Source organism: Hyperolius riggenbachi, chromosome 10, assembly GCF_040937935.1.
Source record: "Hyperolius riggenbachi isolate aHypRig1 chromosome 10, aHypRig1.pri, whole genome shotgun sequence".
NCBI classification, from domain to species: domain Eukaryota; kingdom Metazoa; phylum Chordata; class Amphibia; order Anura; family Hyperoliidae; genus Hyperolius; species Hyperolius riggenbachi.
In genome coordinates, this window is record NC_090655.1 from 240,594,408 (window position 1) to 240,614,591 (window position 20,184).

At 43.5% G+C, this 20,184-nt stretch overlaps 1 protein-coding gene across 1 annotated transcript in view; it reads left to right on the plus strand.

The window, feature by feature from the left end:
• Positions 1–6,883, plus strand: part of LOC137536986 (uncharacterized) — a 136,712-nt gene extending 129,829 nt beyond the window's left edge. Inside the window, 2 exon segments of the mRNA XM_068259149.1 lie at positions 4,118–5,736; positions 5,738–6,883. Of these exon segments, the coding sequence (XP_068115250.1) occupies positions 4,118–5,736; positions 5,738–5,878 (1,760 nt within the window). The 3' untranslated portion in view covers positions 5,879–6,883.
• The last annotated feature ends 13,301 nt before the right edge of the window (positions 6,884–20,184 follow it).

Sequence of the window (20,184 nt, forward strand, 5' to 3'; positions counted from 1 at the left end):
AGCGTATATTTGCAGGCACCCAGCAAAAGGTGCTACGCACCTGTAGAGGGAAATTCCTGTCGGCAGATGGCGCTGGGGAGTGCAGAGGAACCAATCCTCTGTACCTCCACAAGTGCCAGACAGGAATTGTACGAAGCGTAGAACGCAATCGCAAGAGAGGCGATTGCAAATGAGATTGAGCAAAGGGACAGGTTGTATGTGTGTGCGCCAATCCAGTCGCCACCCCGCGACCGCGCACACACAACAGCAGATATGAAATAGGAACGCGATCGCGAGAGGTGCGATCGCCAGACGTGACACAAGGCAGATCAGAATAGAATACGAGGGTAGCAAAGGCACAGCAAATAATACAATAAGGAGATACGGAAAATAACAAACGCTAGCTAACCGCGAACACCGCACTCATTCGCAACAGTGCACGCGGTTATGCGCGGTCTCCACGTGATAAGCACAATAGAGACAAGCACGCCTAACTAACCATCGACAGACAAACATGAAACAGAGGACGCGAGCGCTTGCTTAACGGTTACCTCACCGAGCCTCCAGCAAGCGTAGCAGACAAGACAGACACACGAAAACAGGGACAAGCGAGAGATAGGATCCACAGCACTAGCGAAAAGTGGCTAGCGCGATCCAGGTACAGAGTAGCAGAACAGAAGGATCCCCAGCACTAGCGAAAAGTAGCTAGCGCGATCCCAGGAGACAGAACAGAAGAGATAGCTGGTAGCAACCGCTGCACCAGCTATACTCCAAGAACAGAGATCAGAACCATTTCCTGTCGACCACCTTTGGGACAGGACAATGGCAACAGGCAAGACAAGACAGAACAGGCAATACAGATAATACAACCTGACTGGGCTAGAAGGGGAGCCTAAAGCAACCCCCAGGAATTAACTATACTAGATAGCAATGGCTGACACTCCAGCAGTGTCCATCAGGAACAGACCATGGAAAGGAAATGACCAGCAAAGCCTTCTGGGAAACCTAAAGCTCTTATAGTGCCAGTCATCAAAGAAGGCAGGTAGGGGATTTGCATAACGAATGTATGCAAATTCCCCAGCAAGAGAACAGACCAGAAACTTGCAATGGAAAGACAGGTCTCTGTTCCAGAGAACTGCAGCCCACAGACTAGAGGAATGGACAAATAGCTGTCTGCCTGTGCAGCCAGCTGAGCGGATCATCACAGTTTCATACTTACCTTGCTGTCAGTTCCTCTCAGAAGCTCACCATATTCTTCTAACAATTCCTTCCAGTTCTGACAAGATATTGGCCTCAATTCACTAAGATCATGCTGGAGAAAATAAGGCAAGAGAAAACTTACCTCCACACATTGTTCTTGCCTTATTAAGTTGTAGAGATAAGTTTTCACAGTGAGAGAGTTATCTTATCTCTTCATTCCTTAAAGTTACCTCCTCTGTAGTTATTTACACATGCAGTTAATTAACAGCCTGTCTTTGGCCTCAATTCACTAAGCTTATCTCCTGTCTTCAATAACATTTCTAGAGTTATCACCATGGTGATGAGGCATGTAGTATTCAGGAAACATTTTACCTCAGGCAAACCTAAAGTTAACACTTCTGTCTTTAAGTTATGGTGAAATCTCTAAAGTTAACTCTTCAATCCTTAAAATAACTCCATTATTCTGAAAATAACTACAGAGGAGGTAACTTAACTACAGAGGAGGTAACTTAAAGAGGAACTCCAGTGAAAATAATGTAATAAAAAAAAGTGCTTCATTTTTACAATAATTATGTATAAATGATTTAGTCAGTGTTTGCTCATTGTAAAATCTTTCCTCTCCCAGATTCACATTCTGATATGTATTACATGGTGACATTGTTACTGTGGGCAAGTTATGTAGCTGTTTCTAGCTGTTCTGTCTGTTACAGACAGCTAATAACAGCTATTTCCTGTCTGTGAACATTGTTACATTGTGGCAGTTTGCCAGCAGTACCGCGGTATTCAGAGGTTCTTGTGGGAGGGGTTTCAGCACAAAATCAGTCACACAGCGCCCCCTGATGGTCTGTTTGTGAAAATCATTGTATTTCTCATGTAAAATGGGGTATCAGCTACTGATTGGGATAAAGTTCAATTCTTGGTTGGAGTTTCTCTTTAAGGAATGGAGAGATCAGATAACTCTCCCACTGTGTGGAGGTAAGTTTTCTCTTGCCTTATTATCTCCAGCATGATCTTAGTGAATTGAGGCCTTTAACTTTAGAATTCTAGAGTTATTTTAAGGATAGAAGAGTTAACGTTCGAGGTCTCACCTTAACTTAAAGACAGAAGAGTTAACTTTAGAATTGCCTGAGGTAAAATGTTTCCTGAATACTACATGCCATAACACTATGGTGATAACCAGTTAATATCATTTGTTGTCAGTTATAACTGAAAGGACAACTGATGAGCAAGGTAAAAACTCGAGATGCTAGCATAATATTGCCCCTGTTTAACTCTCTAGTAAGGCCACATCTGGAATATGGAATTCAGTTCTGGGCACCACATTACAAAAAAGATATTGCAGTTTTAGAGCAGGTGCAGAGACGATCAACAAAATTGATACGTGGGATGGAAGGTCTCGCTTACCAAGAAATGTTAGATAAACTGGGTTTATTTAGTCTAGAGAAAAGACGCCTTAGAGGGGATCTAATTAACATGTATAAATACATCAGAGGGCAATATAATAGCTTGGCGGATGAGCTTTTTGTCCCTAGGCCTTCTCAAAGGACTAGAGGACATGATCTGCGCATGGAGGAAAAACGTTTTAGCCATTTATTTAGGAAAGGGTTCTTTACAGTAAGAGTGATTAAGATGTGGAATGCATTGCCACAGGAAGTCGTTATGGCAAACTCTATACCTGCATTTAAAGGGGGCTTAGATGCTTTCCTTGCGTTGAAAGACATCCATGGCTACAATTACTAGGTAATGCCTAATGATGTTGATCCAGGGATTTTATCTGATTGCCATCTGGACTCGGGAAGGACTTTTTCCCTTTTGGGGCTAATTGGACCATGCCTTGTAAGGGTTTTTTCGCCTTCCTCTGGATCAACAGGGATATGTGAGGGAGCAGGCTGGAGTTGTACTTTGTACTGGTTGAACTCGATGGACGTATGTCTTTTTTCAACCAAAATAACTATGTAATGTCCATGTTTCCCTATGGCTCAAGTGGTCGATATTACAGTTTTACAATGTGCTGACCAAGTTGTTATGGGGTAATGGCCATTTTTAAAATGGAGAATTCTATTGATCACAGTGGACAAACAGGAAGAAGGAGTGGAGAAAAAGATTGATGAGTAGACTGCATGGGAGGTGAGTATGACGTGTGTATGTTTATTTTGACTTTTTTAATTTTCAGTTCAAGTTTGCTTTAAGCTGAGTTGGGGAACAAAACATTGCTTCCATTGTCTCAGCAAGCTCTACAATTTACTGCTTTTCAATGGATGGCCTATGCTTTATGTGTAGGGAGGTCAATGAGATGCAAAAAACTCTGTACTTGTATGCAAATATCATGCAAATTGTATGCAGCTAAACAGATTTTCCAGGACGTTCATTTACAGACCTCTGCTCCTCTGTTTTTATTTGGTTTTAATATGAGGTATGTCCCTTAATAAAGATTGTATAAGGTAATTTCAACATGAGGTTGTTTATCTTTTCCTTTGCTTTGCCATGGATGTCTTAGTGTTTACAGTGTCTTTGATACTTCCATGGCTATGGATTTTGTTCAATATTTTTTTGCTGTACTTAGTAGTTTTCTGCAAATCAGATGCAGCTAATCACATTTCTCAGGAAATTCATTTTATTGTCCAAATTCCAAGATACAGAAAATTTGCTTTTGCAAGGTTATTGTCATGTGATTTGCTGCCTGTAAGGAGCACAACCTTCTGAAGTTCTCTGTCAGGCTGATAACTAGCAATGGTTAGTGACATGCCAATAACTCTGAGATGGTGCAAATTATATTCTAATTATATGCAAAATTACTCTGATGGCGCACCTGGCCCATTTCCAATCTGCATCATCTTTGCATAATTTTGGAGTTAACAGCAGCTTACTGACCATCCCTAATGATAATTGTTCCTTCCCTCAGAATTCTCAGGAAGTGATGATGTTTCTCTATTTGCAGGGCGGAGTCCCGACATCAGGAACCTCTCAGAGACTCGTCTCTCTGTATCCACAGACTGTACAATGGATGATGATGGCATTGGACAAGAGTCTCCTGCAGATATCTTGGTTATCACAAATATGCCCCCAGATTCCCCTCACCTGTCTAACCCCGAGGGGCCACATGCCCAAAACTGCTCTCCCCCTGCTGGTAGATCTTATTCCTTTTCCACATGTGGGAAAGGTTTTGTAAGTAAATCACAGCTTGTCAAACATGAGAGAGCTCACACTGGTAAGAAGCCTTATTCATGTGCTGAGTGTGGGAAATGTTTTGGAGAGAAAAAAAAACTTGTCATTCATGAGAGATCTCACACCGGTGAGAAACCTTATTCATGTGCAGAGTGTGGGAAATGTTTTGGAGATAAAGGAAACCTTGTCATACATGGGAGATCTGACACTGGTGTGAAGCCCTATTCATGTGCTGAGTGTGGGAAATGCTTTGGACAGAAAGGAAACCTATTAACACATAAGAGATCTCACACTGGTGAGAAACCCTATCCCTGTGCTGAGTGTGGGAAATGTTTTGGAGATAAAGGAAGCCTTGTCAAACATGGGAGATCTCACACTGGTGAGAAGCCCTATTCCTGTGCTGAATGTGGGAAATGTTTTGGAGAGAAAGGAAACCTATTAAGACATGAGAGAGTTCACACTGGTGAGAAACCCTATCCCTGTGCTGAGTGTGGGGAATGTTTTGGACAGAAACGAAGCCTTGTCAAACATGGGAGATCTCACACTGGTGAGAAGCCCTATTCCTGTGCTGAATGTGGGAAATGTTTTGGAGAGAAACAAAGCCTTGTCCTTCATGAGAGAATTCACACTGGCGTGAAGCCCTATTCATGTGCTGAGTGTGGGAAATGCTTTGGACAGAAAGGAAACCTATTAAGACATGAGAGAGTTCACACTGGTGAGAAACCCTATTCATGTGCAGAGTGTGGGGAATGTTTTGGACAGAAACGAAGCCTTGTCAAACATGGGAGATCTCACACTGGTGAGAAGCCCTATTCCTGTGCTGAATGTGGGAAATGTTTTGGAGAGAAACGAAGCCTTGTCCTTCATGAGAGAACTCACACTGGCGTGAAGCCCTATTCATGTGCTGAGTGTGGGAAATGTTTTGGAGAGAAAAAAAAACTTGTCATTCATGAGAGATCTCACACCGGTGAGAAACCTTATTCATGTGCAGAGTGTGGGAAATGTTTTGGAGATAAAGGAAACCTTGTCAAACATGGGAGATCTCACACTGGTGTGAAGCCCTATTCATGTGCTGAGTGTGGGAAATGCTTTGGACAGAAAGGAAACCTATTAACACATAAAAGATCTCACACTGGTGAGAAACCCTATCCCTGTGCTGAGTGTGGGAAATGTTTTGGAGATAAAGGAAGCCTTGTCAAACATGGAAGATCCCACACCGGTGAGAAGCCCTATTCCTGTGCTGAATGTGGGAAATGTTTTGGAGAGAAAGGAAGCCTTGTCCTTCATGAGAGAACTCACACTGGCGTGAAGCCCTATTCATGTGCTGAGTGTGGGAAATGCTTTGGACTTAAAGGAAACCTATTAAGACATGAGAGAGTTCACACTGGTGAGGAACCCTAATCATGTGCAGAGTGTTGGGAATGTTTTGGAGAGAAACGAAGCCTTGTCAAACATGGGAGATCTCACACTGGTGAGAAGCCCTATTCCTGTGCTGAGTGTGGGAAATGTTTTGGACAGTAAGGACACCTATTAACACATAAGAGATATTACACTGGTGAGAAACCCTATCCCTGTGCTGAGTGTGGGAAATGTTTTGGAGAGGAAAAAAAAAAACTTGTCCATGAAACATCTCACACTGGTGAGAAACCCTATTTATGTACAGAGTGTGGGAAATGTTTTGGAGATAAAGGAAGCCTTGTCAAACATGGGAGAACTCACATTGGCGTGAAGCCCTATTCATGTGCTGAGTGTGGGAAATGCTTTGGACACAAAGGACACCTATTAACACATGAGAGAGTTCACACTGGAGAGAAACCCTATTCGTGTGATGTGTGTGGGAAATGTTTTGGACATAAAATAAGCCTTGTCACACACGAGAGATCTCACACTGATGAGAAGCCCTAATCATGTGCTGAGTGTGGGAAATGTTTTGAGTGTAAATCACTGCTTGTGAAACATTTGTGTTGAGTGTGGGAAATGTTTTGGCCATTAGTGTTCTTTTCCTGTATTTCTTTTACTTCTTGCAAAGCGCACATGGCAGCATATTGACACTGAATCCCGAGGACTCTTACATGCTGCTCTGTGCATTGGATTGTTGCTGCTCTTTGCCTGTCTATATCAAACGCCTTAATCTCCTCCAGCAGTTGCAGGCATTGGTAAGCGTTGGTCCCTAGCGTACGTCAGGCATTCTCCAGGTTGTGGCATTGGCTGGTTGAACGCTCTGCTACCGTATATTGTACATTTGTTGAGATTTTACTTGGCGTTTAATAGGCGGTTTGACAGAAAGCCAAAGGAACCTGGAAGTGCTACTTATGTTACAGGAAGTAGAGACTCACCATGCCTTACTACTTCCTGTTTGAATTTATAGATTGTGGATGGTGTTGTGTCATTCTGCCAGTTGCTTTCCCATAGATATTATGTAAAGGCAGAACGGATAGCTACTGCAAAGGTGTGACACCTCTTGGTTTCTGTTTCTGCATATATACAGTGGTGTGAAAAACTATTTGCCCCCTTCCTGATTTCTTATTCTTTTGCATGTTTGTCACACTTAAATGTTTCTGCTCATCAAAAACCCTTAACTATTAGTCAAAGATAACATAATTGAACACAAAATGCAGTTTTAAATGATGGTTTTTATTATTTAGTGAGAAAAAAAAACTCCAAATCTACATGGCCCTGTGTGAAAAAGTGATTGCCCCCCTTGTTAAAAAATAACTTAACTGTGGTTTATCACACCTGAGTTCAATTTCTGTAGTCACCCCCAGGCCTGATTACTGCCACACCTGTTTCAATCAAGAAATCACTTAAATAGGAGCTATCTGACACAGAAGTAGACCAAAAGCACCTCAAAAGCTAGACACCATGCCAAGATCCAAAGAAATTCAGGAACAAATGAAAACAAAAGTACTGTAATTGAGATCTATCAGTCTGGTAAAGGTTATAAAGCCATTTCTAAAGCTTTGGGACTCCAGCGAACCACAGTGAGAGCCATTATCCACAAATGGCAAAAACATGGAACAGTGATGAACCTTCCCAGGAGTGGCCGGCCGACCAAAATTACTCCAAGAGCGCAGAGAAAACTAATCCGAGAGGCCACAAAAGACCCCAGGACAACATCTAAAGAACTGCAGGCCGCACTTGCCTCAATTGAGGTCAGGGTTCACGACTCCACCATAAGAAAGAGAGTGGGCAAAAACGGCCTGCATGGCAGATATCCAAGGCGCAAACCACTTTTAAGCAAAAAGACCATTAAGGCTCGTCTCAATTTTGCTAAAAAACATCTCCATGATTGCCAAGACTTTTGGCAAAATACCTTGTGGACCGACGAGACAAAAGTTGAACTTTTTGGAAGGTACGTGTCCCGTTACATCTGGAGTAGAAGTAACACAGCATTGCAGCAAAAGAACATCATACCAACAGTAAAATATGGTGGTGGTAGTGTGATGGTCTGGGGTTGTTTTGCTGCTTCAGGACCCGGAAGACTTGCTGTGATAGATGGAACCATGAATTCTACTGTCTACCAAAAAATCCTGAAGGAGAATTTCCGGCCACCTGTTCGTCAACTCAAGCTGAAGCGATTTTGGGTGCTGCAGCAGGACAATGACCCAAAACACACCAGCTAATCCACCTCTGAATGGCTGAAGAAAAACAAAATGAAGACTTTGGAGTGGCCTAGTCAAAGTCCTGACCTGAATCCTACTGAGATGTTGTGGCATGACCTTAAAAAGGCAGTTCATGCTAGAAAACCCTCAGATAAAGCTGAATTACAACAATTCTGCAAAGATGAGTGGGCCAAAATTCCTCCAGAGCGCTGTAAAAGACTTGTTGCAAGTTATCGCAAATGCTTGATTGCAGTTATTGCTGCTAAGGGTGGCCCAAACAGTTATTAGGTTCAGGGGGCAATTTCTTTTTCACACAGGGCCATGTAGGTTTTGAGTTTTTTTTCTCACTAAATAATAAAAATCATCATTTAAAACTGCATTTTGTGTTCAGTTATGTTATCTTTGACTAATAGTTAATGGTTTTTGATGAGCAGAAACATTTAAGTGTGACAAACATGCAAAAGAATAAGAAATCAGGAAGGGGGCAAATAGTTTTTCACACCACTGTAGGTATCCCTGATCAGGATATCAAAATTCTTACAAAGTTAATTGGCTGGTGCAAATTCTACCGCGGCTCATACTCCCCAACCAAGTAGGCCTTGTTCAGGGAAGAGCAGAGGTGACAAATGTACGCAAACTCCGGGCCATGCTAGAGCATGCCAAGACATACAAGAGTATCCCACTGAAAAAGCTTTTGATGCAGTCAATTGGAAATGGTTAGAATTGGTAATGAGGTGAATGGGGTTTGGGGGAAACTTTTTGACCACGAATAAAATAATATATGACGAACTGATGCCTAGGATTTATACTCCAGGCTTTCTCTCACAACTATTTTGGCTGTTGAAAGGCGCGCGCCAGGAATGCCCCTTGTCACCACTGGTCTTCAGCATCCCTCAGGAACCAATAGCAGGGGCGCTTCACTATTTAGTAAGTCCATCCATAAAAGCTGGATGGTTCCCCTGTAGCAGTTTTATTTGCACCAGAAAAGAGTAGGCAGCAATATTGAATATGTTCCATCAAACAATGGGCCTGATTCACTAAGACAAATGGCATGCCTTATGCGAGTTAACACACCTTAGCAGAGAACGCGCCTTATCAGAGTAGCATAGCGAGCACTACGAACTTATCCCTGCTAATTCGTCCTGCCCTGAGCCCCTGCCGGTTCGTAGTGCTTGCTATGCTACTCTGATAAGGCATGTTAACTTTGATAAGGCGTGTTATCTCTGATAAGGTGTGATAACTCGCATAAGGCATGCCATTTGTCTTAAGGTGCGTACACACGCCGTATTTTTACAATCGACGGGTCCGTCAGACCCTCCCGCGGAGCAGTCGTGCTGCCGACAGTAGCGTGTGTACAGGCTGTCGGCAGACTGTTTTTGACTGATCTGCCGTGCGGGTCAGGCAAAACCAGTCTTATCAGTCTGCCGACAGCTTGTACACACCTGCTACTGTCGGCAGGACTGCTCCACAGGAGGGTCTAACGGACGCGTCGCTTGTAAAAATATGGCGTGTGTGCATGCCTTTAGTGAATCGTCCCAATGTGTTAATACATCACCATATCGATGACCCACGCACAAACCCCTGGCGGCATCCAACGATTGTTTCACATGCTTGGTCACGGATGCAAAGACTCCATGGCAGGGGAAAGGATCACACACAAGCCAAGGAGGAGGGCGTGTTGAAATAACACCCACCAGAGTCCTCAGACCTACTAAACTACCAGGAAAAATGGAACTGAATGTTAAAGAAAAACAAACCCAAGCAACAGTGGGCCTCTATTATTCTAAATACCCAGATCCACTAGGAACACATGGTCACAGGAGCAAAATGTCAATGTCCAGACTTTGCGGTATTGTACACCAGAAAGCGTACACAAATTTGCACCTGAGGTCTGAAACAAATTCTGGAGATGTGGTGGTACTGATGGCTCTTTTTTACATTTAATGTGGGACTGCCCCTTCCTGAGACCATAATGGGGAAAAGTATATGTACCAGCACAAAAACTGCCCTTTCCTGAGACCATAATGGGGAAAAGTACATGTACCAGCACAAAAACTGCCCCTTCCTGAGACCATAATGGGGAAAAGTACATGTACCAGCACAAAAAAATTCTGCTGTACACATACCCTTCGAACCAGATGCCTTCTTACTTCACAATATAGGTATCAACCATACACATTTATAAAAACTCTATTTTACCACTCCTTTTAAGTGTGTCCAGAGCACAGATACTTGCCCTCTGGAACTAGTTCATAGTACTCATCTTTCCCTGAAAACATTCCATTGAAAACACAAGAGGGGAGGGGAGCACTCCAATAGTGCATTCACTTTATCAAAGATATAAACTCAATAAAATTTACACTTACAATTGACAATTGGGATGGAAGTCCGAAAGACGTCTCGCCGGCGGGAGCAGGGCGCACAGGGCCATCTGACGTCACTACGCGTTTTGGCGTTAACCACGCCTTCTTCCGGTGACTTTTGCGGCCAGGCTAGGGGAAATCGAGTGTTATCGAACCGCCCCTGGAAACCAGTTGCCAGGGGGTGGAATTTGTAAACTAAAAACATCTTTATTCATTGCTTCTTAGCAAATATTTAAAACCTTGAACGTTTTGATAAGATAATTAAATCTAAACCCCCGGCCATAACGGGGATAGACTGAGAGGTCACTTCAAAGGATTGAAATCACAATATGGAACTTATATACTGATAACCTGACCAGCACAACTCACGCTGTATAATATGTACAGGCTTACTCTGAAAATGAAAACCATAAGCATATGCAAAATAAGAGTGATCCTGTACATATTATACAGTGTGAGTTGCGCTGGTCAGTATATAAGTTCTAGATTGTGATTTCCACTCTCTTTCGTACTTCCAGCCCTGGCCAGGCTCCAGGCAACTCGAGAGAACCCGCTGGTGGCCACATGATGAGCGCTTATGAAAAAGTTTTATTGTAAGTGTAAATTTTATTGAGTTAATTTCTTTGATAAAGTTAATGCACTATTGAAGCGCTCCCCTCTTGTGTTTTCTCTGTTTAGTAACTGGTGCCAACCCGTCGTGAGAGCTGCTCCAAGCGCAGAGAACTTTTGTTGAAGGGCCATAGTGGCTTACTGTTTAGCGCAAGTTTACTCAACCTTTCTCTAAAACATTCCATTGAACATGGACAAACTGGCACACCCTTTCCCAATCTAAAGAATTCTCATCCCTTATGTGACTTTTCTTGGACTTTGTCCTTTTTGAAATCTCCAGAACCTATCCGTCTATTGATAGCAGTAATAGCTTACATATGCTCCTATATGATGCGGGACCAACTATAACAATAATAACGGTTTGGCTGAGACAGAGGCATTATTTCTACCTTTATTTAGACTAATATCTATAGTAATGTTCTCTCGTTTTGAGTTATTCAATTATTTTACTCAGTTAGTAGTTTAAGATTTGCTGTTGCACAATTCTAGTTTTCATAGTAGAAGACAGAAATGTTATCCATTGCAATTACTGATTATATTGGTAAAGTGCATACGTTTCTGTATAGAAAAACCTTATATTGTACATTTGCTAGACAGTAATGAAGATGTCTACAATAACTATGTCAAAATGTACAAACTGCTGTCTTTTTTTTTACTTTCCATTCTGTACAATGGTTATTACTGTTTAGTTGTTCAATAAACATTATTGAAACAGAAATCTGCGTCCTGCTTGTGGCTGCAAGGCTCTGACAGGACGTAGGGATGGCAGAGAGAGGGACCTGCGGGGATGGGAGAGTGGCATGACCGGCAGGAGCAACGGGACTGTGTGGCGATTCGTCGGTAAGCAGCGTTTTGCAGTACCAGCAATCTCTGGTCCTTAAGGGGGCAGAGACTGCTGGTACAGAAGCAGTAAAATAACGATAACAAGAACAGTAAATAGCAATTGAATTCTGCTATTACATTATTGATATTGTACAACCTAACTATAACCTAACCTCTCCCTACTCTCACAACGATCCGTCCCCTAGTGTTGCCTAATCCTAACACCCCCCCCCCCCTGGTGGTGCCTAATCCTAAAACCCCCCTGGTGGTGCCTAGTGTAAAGAACTCCCCGGTGGTGCCTAACCCTAACTCGGAGGTAAATAGAAGGGAGAGCAATTCCCAGGGACGTTCCTACAGGGCTTCCTGAGCTGCCATTGGGCAGCTCTCTCCCCTGGCCATGCATCCTGCTGCTCCCCCGCCTCCCTGAACGCGTTGAGAGACAACACAGTCAGCGCAGCTACGTGACCCAGGGGTCACCAAAGTTAAAGTGGGCTACTGCAGCCCACAGAAGCGGTGGGGAGCTGCGTTTTTTTGTGGCTACCTGATCCGTGCAGCCCTGCGGATCAGGTAGCCTAGTTTCTTGTGCACCCACCTTGGGTTCTCTTTAAATAATATTTGCGCCCATATTTGTCCTTGACTTTTTTAGCTGATCTTTCACAGAGGAGTGCACCAGAGAGAGTGATAAGAATGGTCAGTGGAAATGCACAGGGAGAGAGAGAAAAAGGTCAGAGCAAAGTGCGTGCATGAGAAGCATCCGACCAGGAGAGAGTATGGGCTTTACTGTCCAAGCCACCAACAATCCCAACAAATTTTTTAATATTGAACAAGTAAATCTACCCAATACCGATAATGATTTTAAAGGGCTACAAGGGTTAATGCTAAAAGAACAGGCCACCTGGTGGGATATAGTAACATTGGGGAAATATGAAAAGGAGGGCACAGTCCCCAAGAGATTAAGGTGGGATCTGACAGCCAATGATGGGGAATATAATGAGGAGAATGATGCGGAATGGGAAGAATATTTCGATAAATGTGGAGTGAGGTTGGTTGGAATTTTGATGAAACGAAAGAAAAGAAAATTAGTTAGGATAGGAAGAGAAATTGAGGAAATCAGATTAAGATTAGAAATTTACAAAGGTACGGAGGAATACAATAAAAAGACTCAACGAATTAGTGAAATCCTGCAAAAAGCAGAGAAGTAAATTATTGTCACAAAAAGACAAAAATTCCTCAGAGACTATAAGGCCCAGAAAAGTAAAGAAGCATATACAGTAGATGGCAGATAAAAAAGAAGCAAAGTCAGCAAACTGTGGTGGAAACAGGAGCTTGGAACCCCCAAAACCAGGTACCCCAGGCTCAGACACAGGGAATAAAGCAGGAAACTTGGAATCAGGGGGCGGAATTAGGTAATGGGGGACCAAGAGGGGGGGAAGGGGAAATAGAGGGGGCATTTACCCAAGAGAAAACCCCAGACCCACCTACCCAATGAGTGTACAGCATTCAGCGGGACCCCAACCCATGGGACCACGACCATTGCAAAATAGATCATATTGAAGACCATATGGGGGGAATACCAAATAGGGGGAGGGGAGGACAACCAATGGGGGGACAGGGTGGCCAGCAGTATGGATCAGATGGGTACCCTAATCCTAACCAAAATCAAAGTTATACGGTACCTTTGAGTAACCGATATGACCCCTTAAGTCACCAGAACCAATTTGAGCATTTTTTAGAAGGGGGGACCAGTTACCATCAAACAGATTGGGAAGAAGAAAACATGTACCAACCAGGGTAAAGAGGAGTAGAAGGGGCACAAGGGGAGGGGGAAGGAAGTGCCAAAAAGAGAAGAAAATAGAAGGTAAAGGCATCTTTAATCTGAGTGGTGTCACCCTGTCTAATAAGGAATTGAAAGTACTGGATGAAGGGCTAAAGTTTGCCCCAAAACAGGGACTTGATAAATTCAGCACTTGTATAGACTTGGAAAAATCTCAAAGTATTATCTGAAGAGGGAGGGACCAACGAATAGCGCAAACCCCATAGGAGGTACAAATGGAAATGTTCAATACAAACACATGAACCTTAAAAACAACTCCACCTTCCACCCCCAGGAGACAGGGTTTCATGCCATAGCCGCCTTTAAAAAGCTGGTGGGAACTGAGATCCGAGAGTTGCCAGGCAAAAAATACCTTGGTATAAAAAATATGGCCAGGGATTTAATGGAGAATAAGGGTCTGGTGGTCAGTCCGGCTGATAAAGGTAGGGGAGGGGGGTGGTAGTGCTGAATAAAACTCAATATGGGGAAGAACTTGATCGATTGGTAAATGATGAAGACACATATGAAAAATTAAGGGGGGATCCCACCCAGGAATATATGAGTCAATTAAGAACAATGTTGAAAAAGGGACTGGATGGGGGATATTTAGGGGATGCAGAATTTAGATATCTGATCCCCAGTGCACCAAATATTCCGGTAATTTACCAAGTTCCCAAAATTCACAAAGACCCAATTCACCCACCAAGGAGACCAATCCTGAGCGGAATAGGCTCGGTAACCCATAGATTGGGACAATACCTGGACTCTTTCCTTCAGCCACTGGTTAGTATGCGTCCATGTGTACTTAAAGAGAACCTGTACTGAGTAAAATTTAAAATAAACACATGAGGTAACTTCAAATGAACATTACATAGTTACCTTGCCATCAATTCCTCTCAGAAGCTCACCATTTTCTTCTTACAGTGATCCCTTCCAGTTCTGACAACATTTTGTCAGAACTGAAATATATCAGTTGCTGCCAGTTACATATCAGTTGCTGTCAGTTACAGCTGAGAGGAGAACTGATGTGTCCATGTTTCCCTATGGCTCAAGTGGGCGATGTTACAGTTTAACTGTGTGCTGACCAGGAAGCTGTTATGGGGTAATAGCCATTTTCAAAATGGAGGACGGAGAATTCTATTGATCACAGTGGACAAACAGGACGCAGGAGAGGAAAAATAGATTGAGGAGTAGACTGCACGGGAGGCAAGTATGAGTTGTGTATGTTTATTTTGACTTTTAATTTTCAGTATAGGTTTTCTTTAAAGACAATAAACATACCATACAGCAGGTTGAAGGAACCAGGGTGGAGGATGGAATGCTGCTAGTTACAGCAGACGTCTCATCGCTCTACACGAGCATCCCGCAGGAAAGGGGAATAGAAGTGGTCAGATACTACATGGAAAAGAGTGGAGAAATAAAGAATGAACAAATTGAGTTTTTAATGGAGGTTTTGAAGTTTGCTCTACAAAAAAACTATTTTTGGCACAAGGGGAAATTCTATAGACAGCATAGGGGATGTGCAATGGGGGCTGGGTTTGCACCCAGCCTCGCAAGTTTGTACATGGGGAAATGGGAAGAAGGGATGTTGGCACTGGATTTTTTTACAGGGGGTAATTGTGTGGAAAAGATATATTCCCTGGCATCTCCATGGCAGCATAACATATGGGCAGTTCTCCGCCTCCAACTGCCAGATAGGACCACCCTCAATATAAAAGTGCACCACACCCAATCATCCACAATCCTTTTTTCGTCCTCACCGCCAGAATATATGGACCAGGTTTTTTCTTTCCTCATTTTTTTTGATATATCAGAGTATTTCTTGATGAAAAATTTTTAACATATACAGGTGTATATATATGTATCTTGTGTTTCCTTACCTCCGCGTTATTTGCGGTTCCAGACAGTGTGGGCCCCTTCTGTCTGTTGTCCTGTATCCTAGGTTTCTAACTGAACCGATAGGAGCAGAAGATTGGCTGGTTAGGTCTCCAGCGCTTGCCTTGCAGTTTACCTAAATGGTAAATCCGGCTCTCTTACCCTGATTACTGTAGATATAATCAGTGTCGTAATGTACCCGCTAGCGGTATCTGGTCATTTTGCTGCCGGTTCGCCCGGAAGAGATGACTCTATGCTGCTTGTTGGCGGCTGGTTCGCCGCTAGGCACTGTAGTTTCCGTGTTCTCAGCCGCCGGCATTACTTCCGGGTTGGCGGCCATCTTGGGGATGGCTCGCATCATAGCAGGAAGTACAGCGGCGGCCATCTTTGCTATGGGCATGCCGCAAATGAATAAATACAGGCGTCCTTCCTCTTCCGGCGTCCTTACCCTATGCGATTTCGCGCGCAGGAGGACGCTGGAGTATTGGGGAGAATCCTTCAGACTCTGCAGGTATGTGAGGTGCATCAAATTTTCACGCTCCCTTCTGTGATCAGAATGGGGATCGTCTGTTATTTCTATACACTCATTTGTATGCATAATGGGCGGCTCTGTTGCTTACATGGTTTCAGGGATCCAAAATGGGAAAATCTTCCATAAAAGACCGTTCCAATAGGTAAGGAGGGTGAGTAATTTAAAGGGGCCCTATACTCTTTTAGAAAGAGTGCTAATATGGTTTATTGTTCTTTCTTTAGGGATAATTCCGCATATTTCAATCCATCGGGTTCTGGCCAGGCATCGCATAGAGTGTCACGCTCAAAGGAGAAGTCGCCTGCACAAAGATCTGACTCTCCGGAAATTGCTGAGAGAAGGAGAACCAGCTCAAAGAGAATCGCCTCTAGCTCTCCTGAGTCCATTCAGGAACGGGGCCCTCCTCCTAAAAAATGCACCAACAAAACGAATAGGCCTACAGAAGATCAGTGTTGGCTGTGTGGGAGGGATCGCCTCCCAGATAAGCTAGTGTGTAGAGCATGCTTTGGTGAAATTGCAGGTCAAAGCAGTGACCTAACTACAGTGATAAAACAGACAGTACAGGATGCATTACAGAATCTCCAAGGTACTCAAAGTCCAATTTCTCCTCCCGACGCAAAACGTGGAAAACTAAACGACAGACCGGATTCAGATTCTGACTCCTCGGAAGATTGGGACTCTACGATAGACTTTGCCTCAATTCCTGCTTTCATTGCTCAAGTCAAGGAATCTATTACCTGGGAGGACTCTGACACTGAAGTGAAGAAAAAGAAATACTTCAAACAACTTGACAAATCGCATGATTCTTTTCCCTTGATGGATGAGGTTAAGGACATCTTTTTAGACGAATGGAGTAAAACCAGTAAGAAACCTTCTGCTAAAAACAGATTAAGGAAGATGTATCCCCTTCCCGAAAGTGGTGAAGCGCTAGTGGAGAATGTGCCACTAGTGGATGCATCTGTAGCTAGATTGGCAAAAAATACAACCCTTCCTTCAGAGGACTCTACTTCATTCAAAGATCCCTTATATAGACAAATGGATCAGGATTTGAGAAGGTCATATGTCGCAGCAGGTGAAGCAGCAAGACCAGCAGTAGCGTTAACTTCGGTCTCAAGGGCTTTGAAAGCATGGTCCAACTGTCTCATGGAGGCGATAGATAGAGGAGATGATAAACAAACTTTATTAGCATGGGCTAGTGACATTAACTATGCCTCAGACTTTATTGGGGAAGCATCTTTGGACGTGATTAAAGGAGCTAGTAGGTCTATGCTTTTTTCGATAATGTCAAAACGGGCCTTGTGGCTTAGGCCTTGGATTGCTGACCCCTCTTCGAAAGCAACATGGACTCGTATCCCTTTTGATGGAAAGAACTTATTTGGCCCTAAAATGGACTCTGCAATAGCCCGTGTAACGGGTGGGAGGTCTGGACTCTTACCCCAAGACAGAAAGTTCAGAACAAGGAAGTGGAATCAACAAAAACAATCGTTTTCTCAAAGATTCAAGGATGCAAGGTCCTATAAGCCTAACAGAAAGTTCGACAGTAATTGGAGATCATCTCAACCATCCTTCTTTAGAGCAGGAAGGAATAAGCCTACTCCTTCTGCGTCTAATGCTGGAAAATCCTTTTGATATAACGCCCGCCCAAATAGAGATGGTGGGAGCAAGACTTGCTCGCTACGTCCCTGTTTGGGTGCAAAAAGTAACAGACCCCTGGGTTATTCAAGTGGTGTCGGTCGGTCACAAGTGGTCCTTTCTCAGCAAACCAGTTCTTCCTCGCATAATAGAGACGTCTGTCCCACGCAATTCGGTCAAGAAAAAGATTCTTATGGATTATGTCAACTCTGATAACACAAGGAGCTGCTATCCCAGTTCCAAAAAGGGAGGAATTCTCAGGCTTTTACTCCCCAATATTCCTAGTGAAGAAAAAAACAGGAGAATGGAGACCAGTCTTGGACTTAAAAGCGCTAAACAAATTCATCAGGATCCCGAAATTCAAAATGGAGTCGTTACAAACAGTCATTCGGGCAGTCAGGGCTGGAGATTGGATGGCCTCCCTAGACTTAAAAGATGCATATTTTCACGTTCCCATAGCAAATTCCTTTCAAAAGTATTTGCGTTTTCTCGTGGGAGGCATCCATCTCCAGTTCTGCTGTCTGCCCTTCAGGCTGTCTACCTCCCCAAGAACTTTCACGAAGGTCCTTTTGACAATAGTAGCTATTCTCAGACAACAGGGAATAAGACTCCTACACTACCTGGACGATGTGCTAATATTAGCGGGGTCAAGAGAACAGCTAATAAGTCATCGAAATACTGTAATGCAAACGTTCAAAGACTTCGGATGGTTACTAAACCTCAAAAAAAGCCAACTTGTTCCAACTCAAAATCTAGTCTTCTTAGGAGCTTTCTTCTCGACCGAAAACGACACGATTTCTCTACCTCAGGACAAGATGTCATTAATCATTCAGAGAGTGAATACAGTCAGGCCCAATTCGATAATGACAGCAAGACAATGCATGAAGATGCTGGGCCTGATGTCATCGACGATACCACTGGTGAGGTGGTCACACTGGAACCTCAGAGTTTTTCAATCAAACTTTTTAAGTCAGTGGAGGCATCAAGATCTAAATTACCCAATTCATATTTCGCGGAAAGTGTGGAGCAGCCTTCAGTGGTGGAAATCCCGTTCCAATTTAAGCAAGAGCTTTTCCATCACTCCACCAATATGGGAAGTGATAACTTCAGATGCCAGTGCGCAGGGATGGGGAGCCACATACAAGGAATGGGCAGTCCAGGGCATCTGGTCAAGTCGGGATACACCAATTGTTTCCAACATCATAGAGCTCAAAGCTGCCCACCAAGCTTTGAAGGCTTTCCTTCCACTATTAAAAGGGGCTTCTGTAATGTTGAGGCTCGACAATACGGCCGCGGTGTCATATATAAAAAGACAAGGGGGGACTCACAGCAGAACTTTGCTGGGGGAAGTGACTCCAATTATGACCCTTGCTCAAGAGAACCTGAAGGCCATAACGGCAGTATACCTTCCGGGATCAGACAATGTACAAGCGGACATGTTGTCGAGGATTCACTTGTCCAACAACGAGTGGTCCTTGAATCCCACAGTATTTCGAATGATAGTGAAGAAGTAGGGTCTCCCGCAAATAGATCTATTTGCATCGAAGTACAACAGAAAACTCCAGACCTTCTACTCTCGTTTTCCGACGAGGGAGGCAGTAGCTACGGATGTGTTAATACAGGATTGGACATTTGCCAGGGGTTATGCATTCCCCCCTGTTCCGTTGATTTTCAAATTTCTTCAGAAAGTTCTGTTATCCAAAGTGGAAGTCTTAGCGGTCATCCCGGACTGGCCAAGGAGGCCATGGTACACCTTGCTAAGGAGTCTGCTGATAGATCAGCCTTTTCCCCTGCCAGCCATGCCGGACCTTCTTTCCCAGAGAGGATTTCTTCATCCCAGCCTAGACAGACTAAAGCTAACGGTTTGGAGATTGAAAAACAAAGACTGTTAGATCAAGGTTGTCCATTAGAAGTGATAGATACCTTGCTTGCGGCGAGAAAACCAACTACTATAGCTGTATATAACAGAACTTGGGGAAGATTTGCAGCTGTGGCGCAGGAAGTTGGTTTTGATCCACTATCTCCACAAGTGTGCGATATTCTGTTATTCTTACAGAGGGGCCTTGATCTGGGACTGGCATACAACACCCTACTACATTTTATTGGTATGTACCCCTTTTAAAACCCTGTACTTACCAAGTACCCCCTAGCATAGTAAAAATTATAGCAAGTACCCCTTGACAAATATATATTTAAGCATAGTCCATTATAATTGGTTCTAAACAATTTCCAAGCATTTACGATTGCTTTTAATTAGCTACAATACTAATTTGGTGTTGTTTAAATAAGATTTATCATTTTCTAAGGCTGTAAATTTGTTATTCTTGGATAGGTATATCAAGCCCGAGTACCCCCTGGAACCATCAGAAGTACCCCCTGGGGTATGCGTACCACACGTTGAGAACCTATGGACAGTTGTCAGCAATCTCGGCAGTTTTGGGAACCCCGTGGTCTGCCAATATCCTTATAAAGCAATTCTTCAAGGCAGCAATGAAGATACGACCTCCTAGGAAACCGAGATTTCCCCAATGGGACTTGCCTCTGGTGTTAGAGTTTCTCTCAGGGCCTCCGTTCATTCCAATACAACGTTGCTCT